The 15,589-nt window shown below is 36.8% G+C and overlaps 1 protein-coding gene across 1 annotated transcript; it reads right to left on the bottom strand.

Moving 5' to 3' along the window:
• Positions 1-7,902: 7,902 nt before the first annotated feature.
• LOC110735068 (ribulose-phosphate 3-epimerase, cytoplasmic isoform-like) lies at positions 7,903-15,280 on the bottom strand. The gene is made up of 8 exons (XM_021915205.1): positions 14,946-15,280; positions 13,649-13,653; positions 12,583-12,645; positions 12,368-12,474; positions 12,181-12,278; positions 11,978-12,070; positions 11,856-11,897; positions 7,903-8,430 (listed from the first exon to the last, which is right to left on the bottom strand). The coding sequence occupies exons 1-8, from the start codon at positions 15,060-15,062 to the stop codon at positions 8,281-8,283; spliced, it is 675 nt and encodes a 224-aa protein (XP_021770897.1). The 5' UTR covers positions 15,063-15,280; the 3' UTR covers positions 7,903-8,280.
• Between the last annotated feature and the right edge of the window lie 309 nt (positions 15,281-15,589).

Here is a 15,589-nt window from a genome sequence, read left to right as displayed (position 1 = left end):
AGACCTAGTAAAGAAGGGAGCAAGTCTAAAATTTACAAGGATAATTTCATACTTCTAGGTGGCCCAGCTGGAGTTTTAGAAGAAGTGGCCGGCTGTTTCTCAGCCGCCACATGTTTCCTGGCAGAACCAGGATAGCTCGCAACAGTCGTCCTCCGGGCCTTGGGGTCCGACTGTTGGGAAGAAGAAACTCTTGGAGCGTCCGTCTAAAAAAGAAGAAAAGAGTCAGTATATGCATAAACACAACTCCAAAAAGAGGGTGAAAGGTTCGAAGCCCACCAAGGGTGCCCCCTTGTTGGGGGATTCGGTTGAAGACTGTTGCATGATGGAGGCCCGCAACATGGCCGTCGCAGTCTTGGAGGCGGTAATTTTTCTCATGGCGTCCGCTGCAAAAACAAATAACAAAGTTAATAAAAGTCATAACAAGAAATGCATGGAACAACAGAGTATTCGACAGGCCGGCTACCTCTTGAGCACCGACTGCTGAGGCCACAGGCGGCAAAAAGTACTCGTCGTAGAGCCATTTGAAGCTCGGGACGCAGTACAGGGGTACTTGCTCTCGTACCCCTGAAGTAGAGTTCACCTTCGACTCTACTTTGAAGAGTCCTTTATCTAGGATCTCTTTCTTAGCCTTGGGGGGAACAGGCAGCATGCTGCGGCCGCCTGCAAGAAGGGGCGGATTCCTGTTCCACCTGTTGAAGCGCTTGTTCAGCTCTGTGTCTGAACTCTCAATGATAAGGAAGGTGCTCCGCCAGTCCTTCCATTTGTTTGCTTTACCTCTCGTCATGAGGTAGCCCCTATGGCTCGTCAATTGATACCAGCCGGTACCGCCGGCCTTAGGGGTCCGGCTGAGGTAGTTCATGTGGGCGAAAGCCTCGAAGTTCGGCTCCACCCCGTGCAGTTCGCACCCGGCCACATAGCCGAGTACGTTGACCCAAGAGTTCGGGGCTAACTGTCATAACCCCAACTCATACCCATCCAAGATCCGCTGAACAGCCGGATGTAGTGGGAAGCGCAGCCCAGCCTTGATGGCCGCCTCGTAGCAGCCAAAGCAGGTGCCATCATAACTGGTACCAGCCGTCCAGACGACTGTGTCTTCTGGATCCGGCACGAACACTAAAAAGTCGGGGCCCATTGTGTGGTTTGCGATAAAGCTCTCCACTTTCTCTTGCATGGCTGTGATCCGGCCCCGAGGTACCGTGCAGTAGTAGGGGGTATTTTGCTCTCGGTGAGAGGCGGATGGCTCCGCCCAATCGTCCCCCTTCTCAACTGCGTGAGAAAGCCTCACCTCTTGCAGGCGACTGTTTTTCTCTTTTGTGTCCAGAGAAGCATGGCCAGAAGAGCTAGACTCGGAATCGTCCTCATACGAGTCCGAAGAGGACGACTCCTCCCCTCTCCCGGAGGGGCCCGCCTCCTCTCCTTTAAAAGGAGCAGGAGAGAATGTAGAATTGTCAACTGTAAAATGGGAAGGGGTCACTTTGACTCCTCCCTCAGAACTGACGGCTTTCAAGCCGCTTTGTTTCACTTACACATCTGGCGCCTGGTCAGATGTTTCACTAATCGGCACCCTGTGGGAGGAGACGTCTGAGTTTGAGATCCTGGCAGTCTTTTTTTTTCTGGCCATCATGCTCTGCATAGACACAGATACAGTCGGACTTTGTATAAAGGGCAAAGATGGGTCTAGAAAAGGGCAGGCGGCACTCCTAGTCCTAGATTCAGCCGTCCCCGGTGACCGGCTGATCACTAACCTAGGTCGTGTCGTGTGCTTCCGTGGTGCCATTTCAAAAATGAATAAAGTAAAGAGAAAATTAAGAGTAAGAGAACCGACGGTTACCTGAACGAGTGACGATTGATGAAGTTCTGAAAATCCTTTGCAGTCGGCTTGTCAGAGCAGGCGGTAGACAGAAAGGGTCCAAAATGTCAAAGCAAGTTCAGGGGTCCGAATGTTCTCTCACAAAGTTTTCAAGTGTGAAAATGACCGAAGTCAACACTCCTTTATATAGGCGAAGTGAGAAGGCGAAGGGTCACTTCCAGAATTCAAAATTTTGGCGGGAGAATCTCTCGGCCTCTCGCCGAGTGACACCTGTAGCAGGCCGTCGCCTGTTACAGGGCGATACCTGTCACAGGTAACACGTGACCAGTCACGTGCCACCTGTGAGGGACAAATGATTAGGGGATTTTTCCCCACCAATCTTCATCTGACAAGTGGACCAATCAGGTTCCGCCATGTGTCCGTCACATGGGCCAATAGGAGCCTGCCACGTGTCAAGCAATGATCCGTCCACTATGGACCAATTACGACACCACACGTGTCCTTCCCATGACACCTGGGATAACCGGTCACCTAGGCCCAACTTCCGTGGGAAGCCCAATCAGCCCAAGGTTAACCTAAACCTAGATTGGCACGTTTCCCGAGGTTATAAATACCTCCCTTAATCCTCATTAAGGGAGATTACACAGATTACACACATTAAACTCTCTCACCTAGAGAGACCCAATCACTTTAATTTCCGCATTAATTACTCCTTAATCAAGTACTAACTTGACCGTCGGAGGCGGATCTCCAATCATCCGGAGCATCCGTTTGTTTTGCAGGTACAGGCGTCCGGTTCCAGTCTCGGAATTGTAACTCTCCCGCAGGACATCAGAAAACCCCGAAACATCTGGTATGACAATACCAATACCAAATTGAGATGGGCTTTTACTTTGAGCCTTAACTCGAGCATTCAAAGAATCAAAATCCCAGTTGCTTATAAAAGGGAATTTAACTTCTGCATGTTCTTCAAAGTGCGCTTTTTGCACAAAACCAATCAACAATACAGGTAAAGTGCCAGCAATCTTCTTCAATTATTTACCAGGAGTAGTGTCCTTCAGTTTTTTCTTTTCAACAATAAACTTTCGAAAGTCCTCTATAGAACTACACATTTCCCTCATAATATATCCACACCCGTCAAAATCTTTGATTTTATTAACATCACTCAAAGATTTAACACAACTAATGTTAAGAGACTTGTCACCATAAGGTGCTAATAAATTAGTCAATGTATAAACCACAAAACGTCTCTTAAACTGATCTTCGCCATCCTTTAAAGCCTCAAATTTCTCCTTCCATACTTCTAAAGGAATATATCTCTTTTTGGCAACATATTTATCTCCAGGAGCCTTCTCTTTATTCACATACTTATCTCCAGAGAACTTCTTTTCTATCCCAGATGTTGAAGGAGCTAGAGAAACAAAAAAGATTACATTAGTGTATATATATAGAGGATATGATTAAAGGCATAGAGGATATCAGTAGCACAGTGAAGGATATCAAGAAAGTTATCAGCATATCAATTAAGAACATTATAACAAGAATAGAAATTATACTGCACACAAAAAAGAAATAATAACTACAATAAAGGATAATAGTAAAGAGAATACAGGAAATCAATTAAACAATTTAAGATATATTATAACTAGGATAAATAGGATTAAGAAAAATAAAAGACATCAATACCTTTGTCACCAACTTTTTCATGTTTTAAAGCAGTTGTTCCAGATCCAAAATTAAATTTCTTCTTCTAGGGCTTGAGAACTTCAGCTTTCTCATCATCGTCTAAACCAAAATAGTCCCTCCATTCCTTGATTCTATCCTTATCTGGATTTTCACCATGCTTCTTTTTTTTACAATTCAATAACTGGAGTCCTAGTGTGAGGAATGCCAAGAACATTGTATAAATCAGCATTGTTAAAAGACATCTTCTGATCTGCAACCAACAAAATTTTTGCAACAGGATAAAATTAAGAACAAGAGGCACATACAAAGATCTATTTAGATCTTTAAACAAGTTCATCTTCAAAAGTCCACCAAATCCAATTTCTTTAACATCAGACTTTCGTTTCTCAGATAAAACACTTATAAAATAAGTCATTGAAGGTGCACTTGACTGACTAGCAACTCCGACATCTGACATATCATCTTCAGTTAAATGACTAGAAAAACAAAAAAAAATAAAGGAAAATGAAAAAATAAGGAAAAACGATTTTAAATAATACATATAATAATTTTTTCACAATGTAATACCTCAAATCAAAAGCTTGTTTTTCCAACTTCCTTCTCTTTTGAGGCTTTTGAACATCACATTTAACTTTTTTAACAGGAGATTCTCTTGCTAAAATAAAGTGTAAGATAAAATAATGAATAATATCATGAGAACAATAGAGGACATCATCAAGATAATAGAGGACATCATCAAGATAATAGAAGACATCATCAAGAGAATAGAGGACATCATTTATCAGATGGAGGATAGTATACAAAGAATTAGATATAGGACATCATCAAGAGAATAGAGGACATCATCACGAGAATAGAGGACATCAGTCAAAGCATTAGAGGATATCATGTACATCAGCAGAGGATATCATGTACAGCAATAGAGGACATTATCAAAGCAATATAAGATATCATCAAAACAATATAAAATAAAATCATTACAAAGTGAGACATTAGTAAAACAACAAAGGATATTACATACATAATACAGGATATAATAAAATGAATACAGGATATTACTAAAACAATAATAAGGTATTGTAGCATAATGATAATCAAGAAACAAAATATGATATCAAATAACAAAATATATAATATTCATTGACAAAGAATACATATTAGCAAACAAAGCGTTGATATCCTCAATAATAAAATACAAATCATCTATTAAGGCAGAGACATACCAAACCTAGTTTCGGTGTTTAACTTTCTCTTCGACGCTTGCTTCGGAGATTTTCTGCCAATCAACAATCAAATTTTCAACACAAATATTGAAACACAAGTTGTAATTGAACTAGAAAACGAAAAATTAACCTAAATAACGTAAATAAACACAGAAATTAAATTCGACAATAATAATCAACAATCGAAGAAGAAAAATGGAATAAAATAAAATAAAATAAAAAAGCAAAAAAAAAAACTTAAAATAACTTCATCAACAATCATCAATAATAACTTTCATCAACAGAAAAATCAAAGAGCTTTTTAGCAACATAAATAAAATTAAACAAAAACTGGAAAACCTAAATGAAAACAAAAAATTCAAAAAAAAAAAAAGTTCAAATGTATACCTAGAAGCAGAATTGGACTTAGCAAGAACATTTCATTTGAAGATAACGGAGGAAGAGTCGCATTCTTCGACCTCATCACTGTTGAATTGCAACGATAATAAGTAGACTAAAATCTTTCATAAAAAAAAGCAAAAATCAAGAAATGGAAAGAGAAACAAAGATGACGAAGAGTAAGTAAGAATGCAGAGAAGCAAAAACGAAGTACGAGTGAAAAGAACGAAGAAGAAGAAAAATGGAGGAAACTTGAAATTGAAGATGAACAAATGGCGGTTTATTTTGGAAAATGATATAAAAAAAGAAGAATAAACGTTAAGGGAGTTTGTTGGGCTGGAGTAATAGGTTAGGCATTATTGGGCTGGACAAATTTCTTTTAAAAAGAGGTCGGGCCAACAAAATTGCCTTAAAAAAGAAGTCGGGCCAACAAACCCGCTGGACTGACGAAACGTTAGGTCAGGCTTGACTGACCCAATAGTTTGTGTTTATAATAATATGTAGTCAAAAAAAAATTATAAATTTTTTTTCTCTTTATAAAATACTTCGTATACAATAAGTTATTCATATTCTATACATTATTTCAATAGAAATTTTAAGTTGTTCCCATACATCTTATGTAAATATTTTAATTTTAATTTATGATTTTCTTTATAATAATAATGTATGGTTAATAATAGTTTTACTGAATTGGGATTGAAAAATTGCATTACACTCAAATTATTTTTTCTTGATAATATCTTATTGAATAATATCTTATACAATAAAACATATGGAAAATATGTGAATATTTTTTTAAAAAATTAATCACAATTATATGATTTAGTGAATATTTTTTAAAGGAAGTGAATCACAATTCTATAAAGAAGTGAATTTTTTGGAAGGAAGTGAATAAAAAAAAAGTTTTGGAGGGAAATAAACAGCACAAGAAGTGACACATGTCATTCTTGGTGTCTGTTTTAGTATTATGTTATTGATGATTATAGATACATCAAATAAATACTCCCTCCGTTTCGTATTAATCGCAACCCTTTCCTTTTATATCCGTTTCATATTAGTTGCAACAATTCTGTATTTGGAAAGGACTCATCATTATTTCTCTCACCCACTAATCCAACTTTCACAAATATTTTACTCCCTCCGTTAAATGTTATGTGCAACTTTTGCCAAAATGGGATGATCAGGGTTATGTGCAACTCTTTGTTTTCTTTCTATTTTTAGTAAACAAAACCCCTAGAAATTACATATTTACCCTTACTTAAAAATTCTGATTTTCTTAATTTTACCCTTAACTTAATTTAATCACATTAACCTAAAACTAATCAGATTTCCCTATTTAATTAATCCCTCCATTTACCCACAATCCCAACCACCAACAATTAATGTGATGGTCGGTCTTCCTCATAAGTTCTTCGGATTTTTCTAGATGAACCCTATTTCATCTTCATCTTCTTCGTTTTTCTCTCTCCTCTTCGTCTTCATGAGTTTTTGGAACCACCAACTCTCTGTTCATCTTCACGAGGCGTACATGGCCACTGACGACGACGGTGAGGGAAAGTTGATAATCTCCCTCATTCAATCTTTTGAGACCGGATCTCCTTTTGTTCGATTTTCAGGGTTTTGATTTTGATTTTTTGGGTTTTAATTTTGATTTTCTAGATTTTTATTTCAATTTTCTGGGTTTTGATTTTCAAGGTTTTGATTTCGATTTTCTAAGTTTTGATTGCGATTTTCTGAGTTTTGATTTCGATTGAAGGTGATTATGATGGTCGGATTTCTGGGTTAGGGTTCTATGGCGTGGGTTTTAGGTGATTTGGGTGACAATTTCTGGGTGTTGGGTGACAATTTCTGGGTTTTTGGGTTTGGGATTTCTGGGTTAGATTTCTGGCTTTTTAGGTTAGGGAGGGGGCTGCCGGGAAAAGGAGGGAAAGACGGGGGAGGGGGCTGCCGAAAAAGGGAGGGGAAGACGAATGAAGGGTTGTTTGCAGGTGGTGGCTTGGGTTTTTGTGGGTGGTACGGTGGTGATTTCGTGGGGATGGTGGGTTTTCGTGAGGGTGGTGGTGGTTTCGTGGGGATGGTAATGGTGGTGGTTTCGTGGGGTTGGTAGTGGTGGTGGTTTCGTGGGGGTGGTAGCGGTGGTGGTGAAGGTGGCGGTGGTGTTGGTGAAGGCGGTGTGGGTGGTGTTGGCTGGTCTTGGTGGTGGCAGTGGGTGGTTGATTAATTATCCAAACATTCTCTCTCCACCCTAATTACATATACAAATTCCTTAAACTTTCTCTAATTTTTGCCCTTTAACTTTTGCATTGGCAACCGCAAACTCCCATTTTGTTGCACATAACATTTAGCGGAGGTAGTATTATGTTTCTTTCCTAGCAACCTCACTTACACTACTTTTTCATTATTTCTCTCCTACTAACAATACTTTATGTTACTAAAGAAAATCCTCTTTTGGGCCCCACCCTATAAGTTTTCTTAAAATTTTTGAACACTCTAGTGTTGCAATTAATACGAAACGGTGGAAGTATTACAAATACATTAAGTAGATGTAATCAATAATAAGATTAAGCATAATAATCAGATTATGTATTTAAAAATAAAAATCCTTAATCCCAATAAATAATCCATTAACCTATAATAAATGCAAATCCTTCCATGATACTTGTCATTACCTTGTGAAAAAATTTTCCGCCTACTTGGTTTTTTTTTTTTTTTTTTTTTTTTGGCAAAATCTTTAAGTAAACTATTTATACCTTATGTATTTTCTATCCAATTTGACAATCATATTCGATATATACCCAAATGAAATATTTCTGAATATCTTTATATACTTTATATTTTGTAATATTATTGTCAAAAATATTTAACAACTGTGCATTACACGGGATTTAAACCTAATTTGGAGTAAGAAAAAAGAGTACTCCACAAATACAAGAGAGAAGCCCAAAAATAAAGCTCAAGCTAGTACCACTTCGATAAACCAATCACACTCGACAATACACATACATTTTGTATGATATACAACCACTACACGGTATTTGCAATGCACAAAGTTTATGTAGTCTCAAGTATAATTTACGTGACTCACTTACGTCAATCCGAAAAGAAGTTTCGATTAAAATTATTAATTTATCTGAGCAACTCAATAAGCCTTGATGCCTTAGCATAATTGTTTCCAGATTTCACCTATTGCTGAGCTTCCTCCACGCTCTTCCTCAACAACTTGATAACTTGGGCAGGTTCTGGGGCTCCAAACATTGAACTCCCAGCAACAATACAATTTGCTCCAGCTGAAGCCGCAGCATCGATAGTAGATGGCCCCAAACCACCATCAACCTGCATAAGGCACAAAAAAAAATGTTTTCGCAAGGCCTTGTGTTTGGATCTATGATGACTAATCCACAATAAGATTATTGATAACAAAACAAATCGTTAGAATATCACTCTACCCATGACAACTATCTAATAGATATAGCAAATTTCTTAAAATATTTCACGATTTTTCAGGTAATGTAAATTTCATTTATTTGCCAAATAAATAATAATATATAAATAATAAATAAATAAAAAACCTGTGTTAGTTTTAAATTTTACAAATTGATTTTGAAAGCTTAGACTGGATAATAGAAATTCTCCCTCGTCATCGTCCTCTTTAAGGCCATGTTTGAATTGGGGGTAATATATTAAGAGGTTAATAAAAGTCAAATTTGAAAAAACAAGTAATTAGAGGTGGTGTTGTTGGAGGAGGCAAGGTGATTACAAATGAAATAAGGTAGTTGTGCCATGAGAAAAAAAAGAGAAATGGAAGAATTATTATCCTCATGATGAGAATAATAGTTACCCACCTTCCCCCTAGTATAACTATTACCCCCCAAAATGAGCCTCTTTCTTCACCTCATACCACACAATACACCGTCACTACATATTTTTCCTTACAATCACACCATCTTTATCTCCTCTTTTCCTATATTCTCTTTCATTTTACTTAGTTTGACTTTTATTACCCTAGTAATACATCTCCCTCTATCCAAACATGCCCTAAAACATGATCTTCATACACAAAAAAGTGAAAGGAGAGAAAATTAGGAAGGAATTGGAGTAAATGGTGTACAGTAGACATAAAGAGGAAAAACAATGAGATCAATATTGAAAAAAAGAACCTCTTAAGATTAGCACTCCCATCTACTGCAACAAACCAATTTTGTGCCTTGGACCTAGCTCTTCCTTTTAAACTCATAAGAAACCATCTATAGGTCAAAATGGGTTTCACCGACACTCCCCCTTAATCCTACAAGCCGTGCATGCTAGGAAGGTATATTCTCAAGTCTCAACAAGCTTCAATTCTGTTTCTGTCTATTAGATTTGATTTCTTTTACCTCGCTTAATTTTTCGCTTTCTAATTATAGTTAGTCTTGCTTTTTCCGGTGTCACAAAAAAAAAAAAAAAAAAAACTGTCTCTAATTTCTCCTTAGTCACAGATTTGCTACCTCATTCAACAGAACTATTGCAAATCAACCCATCTGCGATATTTTCACTACTAACAACATTAAGATCTAAACTTTCCATCTCAACTCTCAGCAAACCCATTCCAACCAATTTTAGCTCAAAAGAATCAATACCCATTTAAGAACTTCTTAGATATCAAATCATAAAGGAACTAAATCAACCAATCCTTAATATTTCTTACAAATACTACCCCCCATCATCAAAACATTAACTCCCTCGTTTTCTTAACAAATCTTAAGGCAAGGCCAAGGAGTTTCGGACTAGTACTAGTCATACACCGTAATAGTATTTTGCATCCAAATAATTACATTGTTCATCCCATGTTTTTTCTGCTAACTTTCCTTTCAATGATAGATTTATTTTTGGACAGGGCACGGCATTAAAAGGGGTCGGGTTCATGAAAATTAATTCCCTTATCAGCTTAATTTCCACAGATGGCACAATATTACCAGGGCTATCGAGGGCATTGAACCTGCTCCACACACCTATTGCCAACATAAAAGTCAGTTCAATGAACTGGTTCCTTTTCCCCAAAAAATTTCCCTTGTTCTTGCTCGTTAGTAATTGCTCACTGAACTACAGTGTTCAACCCTATGTTGCCCACACTTGGATTTGGGTGTCGTGTCCGACAATCCAGAATTATAAAATTCACATAAGGCCACTATATATTTGAGTGTCATATAGTGTCGAAGTGTAGGAGGATCCAACACACGTGTAGCAGGATGTCAGAGTAACATAGGTTCAACCCTATTTGCATGTAAGGTGAGACCCCGCATCTCTAAACCTTAATAGTTGCTGAATTCAAAATGAAATTATCATCCAAGCTAATAATACCATCAAATTGAGTAGTTGTAACTGGAAAAAATGAATCCACCACCCTCAAAACTATTCCATTTTATCATTGATCAAACCAAACTGATTGACAGACTCAGAGGTATGTTCATGGCTACCTTACCTGACCTTCAATTATCCTTTTAGTTTCCACTCTTTCTTTGGCAACATACTGTCTTTTGTTTTCAAAGTCATGCAAGTTTAGTACACCCTACAGCCTTTCAATTAATTGTCAAGATGTGTACACACTGTAGGGCTATTCTCAAGCTAGTATTATGTTCTTATTATCAAGTTTAGTACACCCTACAGCCTGAGGTCCGATGATCATGGCAGGACGTAGGCTTCTGGTACACACACAATAATGACCAAAAAGGGATAACAGCAAGATTTCATCTACCTAATACTCTCACGATTTACATCTACCTAATACTCCCAAGGCACCTTCATAAGAAGGATAACAGATTAAGAGACAAAAGGGTCCCTAAAAACAACCCAAATCAATCTGAAGATCCAAAACAATTGCATTGACCAGGTTAATTTTACTATTAGAGTTTACATTGACACTACCAGGAACCTAATAGCCCATCAATTTTCAATGCATGATTACCCTTGGTTTTTCTATTCTGATACAAAAGAGATCACTAAGCAGCATAAATCTTTCCCATCAGTATTCCCAACAAAAATAGTTCTTTGAGAACATCCAAAAAGCTTGGCCATAGTTGTGACAAGCTTGAGGTTTTTTGACAAGCACTTAGCTACGCATGTGTACGTGGCAATGCATAGACTAACAAGTACATATGGCATAAAGTCTTAAGGCTTTCCCCTTTAAGAATAAGAGCAATGAAAATCCCTTTTCATCCTCAAGATGTGAGCTGACATTAAGAGATCAGGCTATGTACCCAACATATTTGATTGACATTGGACTAGACTTGACCACTTCGGGCTAGGCTAGAAAACTGGGGAAGATGGCTTGTACAGGAGTTGGGCTGGCCAGTTCAGGCAAAGGCTGATTCTGATTTCAAATCATTCCTCAGAAAGAGCTACTTACCCTTCAAGATAGGCCCAGATTTAGGAAACTACTACGTGTCCTAGAGCTTTCCCCTGCTCCCCCTTCATATTCTCTTCCTCAAAGCATTAAGCACCAAACTGACAAGAAATGATAGCATTTATTTCAAAATTGCACCAGCCATCTTATCAACATCATCGGCATCACCCCAAGGTAACATCTACATCGTTTTCTTAATCTCTTTGTTCAGTTACAATTTTTTTTACTATTAATCTTTTTTTCATCAGACAATCCAGATCCAGTAACATCAGTCATTTATTAGGGATATGAGATGGAACAATTATAATACTGGATCACTAGGTCACTCATCCAATCATACAAACTGTCATCAGATAGAACAACTAGCGTGAGATCGTACCTCAATATCAAGGGACGGATACTTCTTCCTCAATGCACGAACCTAGATAGCCAAACAACAAATGTAAATATAGGCAATCAAAAGTTTCATAAAAACATTAAAATTAACAATTTGATCATTACCTTATCCATTGTTTCTAACATAAATTTCTGCCCACCAAATCCAGGCTCCACAGTCATAACAAGGACCATTTCAACTGGATTATGTCCTTCCAACTACATTGCAAAGTACAAAAGGATCAAAATTATGTCCTTCCATTCTTCCACCCAACAAAACTGTAAACTAGAACACTTTTATAAAAGAAACTTCACCACAAAAGATATACCAGAGGGTAAACTTCTTCAATGGGTGTCCCAGGCTTCAGCGCAACACCAGGTTTCATCCCCTTTGACTTAATCTTTTCAACAAGCTCTTGCCAGTTGTCTACAAAATCAACAATAGGCATCACTGCAAATATCAACGCAAGATAATAATTAAGGAAAGCAAGTGCAGTTCAGGTGTTCAGCAAGCACCTTTAGAGACCTCAACATGAAACGTAAAACCAGAAGCACCAGCTTTTCCTAATGGCTCCACATAATCCAGTGGATTTGTGACCATAAGATGACAGTCTAGATATGCCCTATAAACAAGTGACAATAAAAAATATTTTAAAACTTTTTTTTTTGTAAACAGCAATAGCTCTAATCCAAGTTATATAATGAAAATGAAACAGAATTTGGAGCATTACTGAGTGTGTTTTCTTAGACTCTCGATAACTGGAGCACCAATTGTAAGATTTGGGACAAAGTGCCTTCAAAAGACAAAGAAATATAAATGTTGAGATGAATAGACATAAAAGGGAATAAGCAAGAGAAAAACTGTGCTGAGCCTAAAGTTGGACTAGCAATGCAAGAAGAACTTCAAAAAATAATAATTATAAAAAAAAAAAAAATATTGAAAAAAAATAATAAATAAAATCAGTAGTTCAATAGCAACTAATGAAGAAGAAACAGCAGCTAAAACAGGCAAAAACCCAAAGAATCAAAACAAATTAACCCTAAACCACAGAGAATCAACCTATAGAGCATTTCATAACTCCAATGCTTAATGGATAATCAAATTTGGTTCATGTTAGCCGACCCCACTTATGGGATTAAGGCTTTGATTGATTGATTGATTGAATGCTTAATGGATAAATTAAGCAGGCAAGGTGCATATCATCTTACATCACACAAAGTCAACAAAATAGCAAAATAATTATCCATTTATTCTTAACACTCTGGAACCATTAAAAATCCCCGATTTTCCTGCTCAATATTTGACAAGTAGTTTACATAAAGCAACTCGATATGGAGATGGCACAGCTAGGCTTAATGGACATCTCAATATACATACTATAGGCTAATTAAAAGACAAACAAAATAAACCCCCACATCATCTACCACAAAAATATAGTCAGATGAAAAATTGCATGATTTTCCAAACTGCACAGTTTTTTTTTTTTTTTTTTGGTTTTTTTTTTTTTTTTTTTTTTTTATAAATACCTCCAGGTAATATAAAATAGATTATACCTTCAAAGTATAAAATGCTAACAAGTTGGGATCTGTGCATGCATTAATTAGACATGGATATCCAAAAGTAGTGCAGTCAACTAATGGCTACTACAAGATATAGCTAGCCTCTGCAACTGCAGAGGTAAAGCTTCGTTATTGGTCCCTAATACCCCGCCAACTGACAGGACCACAGGAGCCTCAAAAAAGGTGATAGGTAATGGTACAGTACAGAAATCCAATAGAAGTTTAGTCTTCACATACCCATCCTGCAAAAAAAAAAAAAAAAAAAAAAAAAAAAAAAAAAAAAAAATTAAACTCTGTCAGTTAATTTCAAAAGGTTCTCAAGGGAAGCAGTTCATGACCAAAAACCTATAGTGGCAATGGGAAGCTGACATCCCCTCCATTGAAACAATTGCGGTGCACTATTGACTAATCCATGCACAGGTTTTTCTTAGATTAGAGATACTTTATCAATGAGACATGAACAACCACATAATCAATGAAAAGTGGGTGATAGATCAAATCAGACATGGGTGATAATTCATCAAATCCAAGATGACCCATCATCCACCATGTCAATAGAATCACTCACACATACATTTTGGTATAAGAGAATATAAAAATTATAAGCTATAAGCTATAACCCACCCCGCTCTAAGATCTAACGCGGGAACGCCTACCTCTCACTCTCCACTTGACTTTCACTTACACCCTTCCCCTCTAGATGAATTTCATAATTTGAAGTAATTAAGAAACAAAATCTATTTTCTGACAAATTCTCATCATTAAAGTTTCATTTTCCTTCAAAAGGCAAGTTCTTGGTCTGACCCTTCCACCCATTCTCGTACTAAAGTACTTTTTAAGAACAAAGAACCCGAAAACATGAAAGAGTAGCAAACACTACCACTACCACTACAATTTTTTGAAAGTTGATGATAATTCTACAAATCCTCAATTTAACACTACTAACTAATCTGCTCTACACAGTCAAACAATGGAGAACGTATTCCCTCCCCCCCACCCCCCCCCCCCAGCCCACACACACACAAACAAACACAAGCACACACGCACGCACACACAGACAACTGAATCAAATTCATAATTCCATCTCTCATAATCACTAATCAACTGAACAAAAGCCTCTAAAGGAAGAAAAAAACATGTTGGCACCCTCATAAGTTTATGCTCATTGTTTAACAAAATGTCATGATTTAACTAATGCTCCACTAAACATGCTAAAAGGACCAGGAAAAAACATTACAAAACTCAAGCATTGTATAATTTAGCACAAGAATCATAATTAAAGCGGAATTCAGCAAACTTGGTAGTAAATTCTGATCAACTAAAACGGAATCAAACAAAAATTAATATAGAGTACTTCATCCATTTTATGAATCATAATAAACAAAATTTCCAATAATTATGTACGTAGTAAAATAAATCATCAACGAAATGGGTTTTGTTAGAATTGGATCGATACATAAATTATTCTGAAACGGAGGGAGTATGAAAAATCTACTACAGAAAACACTGGAAAATAAAAGTTAAGATTCCATACCATAATATCCATATGAAGCCAATCAGCGCCAAAATCAAGCATACGTTGAGCTTCAGAAGCCAAATTTGCGAAATCCGAGGATAGCATTGATGGCGCAATTTTAGGGAGGACACCCATGATTTTTGGGTTACTTTGCAACACTTGATTTCTGGGAAGATCAAAGATTAATAAGGAAGACACTAAAAATTGAGGGTTTTGAGAATTGGTTCACCAAACTCAGACAATTGCTGGGATTCTGGAATTCCTTTCACGCTTGAAATGGAGGAAAGGGAGATTGGAGAAAGTTGGGGTTGGTGTGAGAAATAAAACGTGCTCTTTACCAGGGTCAAAAATGGCATATCAATACTAATCTATTTAAAAGGCCTTTCGAATTTTCATTACGTCGTGTTAACTATTCAATTTCTCATTTTTCCATTAAAATAGAGTTAAATTGCAAATCACACGGTGTAATTAAAAAAAACACGGTAAATATTAAAAACATATAATCAAAAAAAATAATTAAAAATTATGTCAATTTGTCATTTGATAAACTATATTCGTTTACCAGGCTTATCAACAAATTACCTTATAATGTGTTCTCAAAACTTATCGAAATTTTACTCTGTACCAACTAGACAACTGATTATAATCCCCTTTTTTTTTTT

Source organism: Chenopodium quinoa, unplaced genomic scaffold (assembly GCF_001683475.1).
Source record: "Chenopodium quinoa cultivar QQ74 unplaced genomic scaffold, ASM168347v1, whole genome shotgun sequence".
In the NCBI taxonomy this organism is placed as follows: domain Eukaryota; kingdom Viridiplantae; phylum Streptophyta; class Magnoliopsida; order Caryophyllales; family Amaranthaceae; genus Chenopodium; species Chenopodium quinoa.
This window is presented reverse-complemented; position numbering and strand designations above follow the sequence as displayed.

Coding starts and splice junctions, on each gene's coding strand:
- LOC110735068 (XM_021915205.1), bottom strand. CDS start 15,062: ATGGGTGTCCTCCCTAAAATTGCGCCATCAATGCTATCCTCGGATTTC. Junction 12,071..12,180: donor TTGAAGAAGTTTACCCTCTG/GTATATCTTTTG, acceptor TTTGCAATGTAG/TTGGAAGGACATAATCCAGT. Junction 8,431..11,855: donor ATCCGTCCCTTGATATTGAG/GTACGATCTCAC, acceptor TGCCTTATGCAG/GTTGATGGTGGTTTGGGGCC.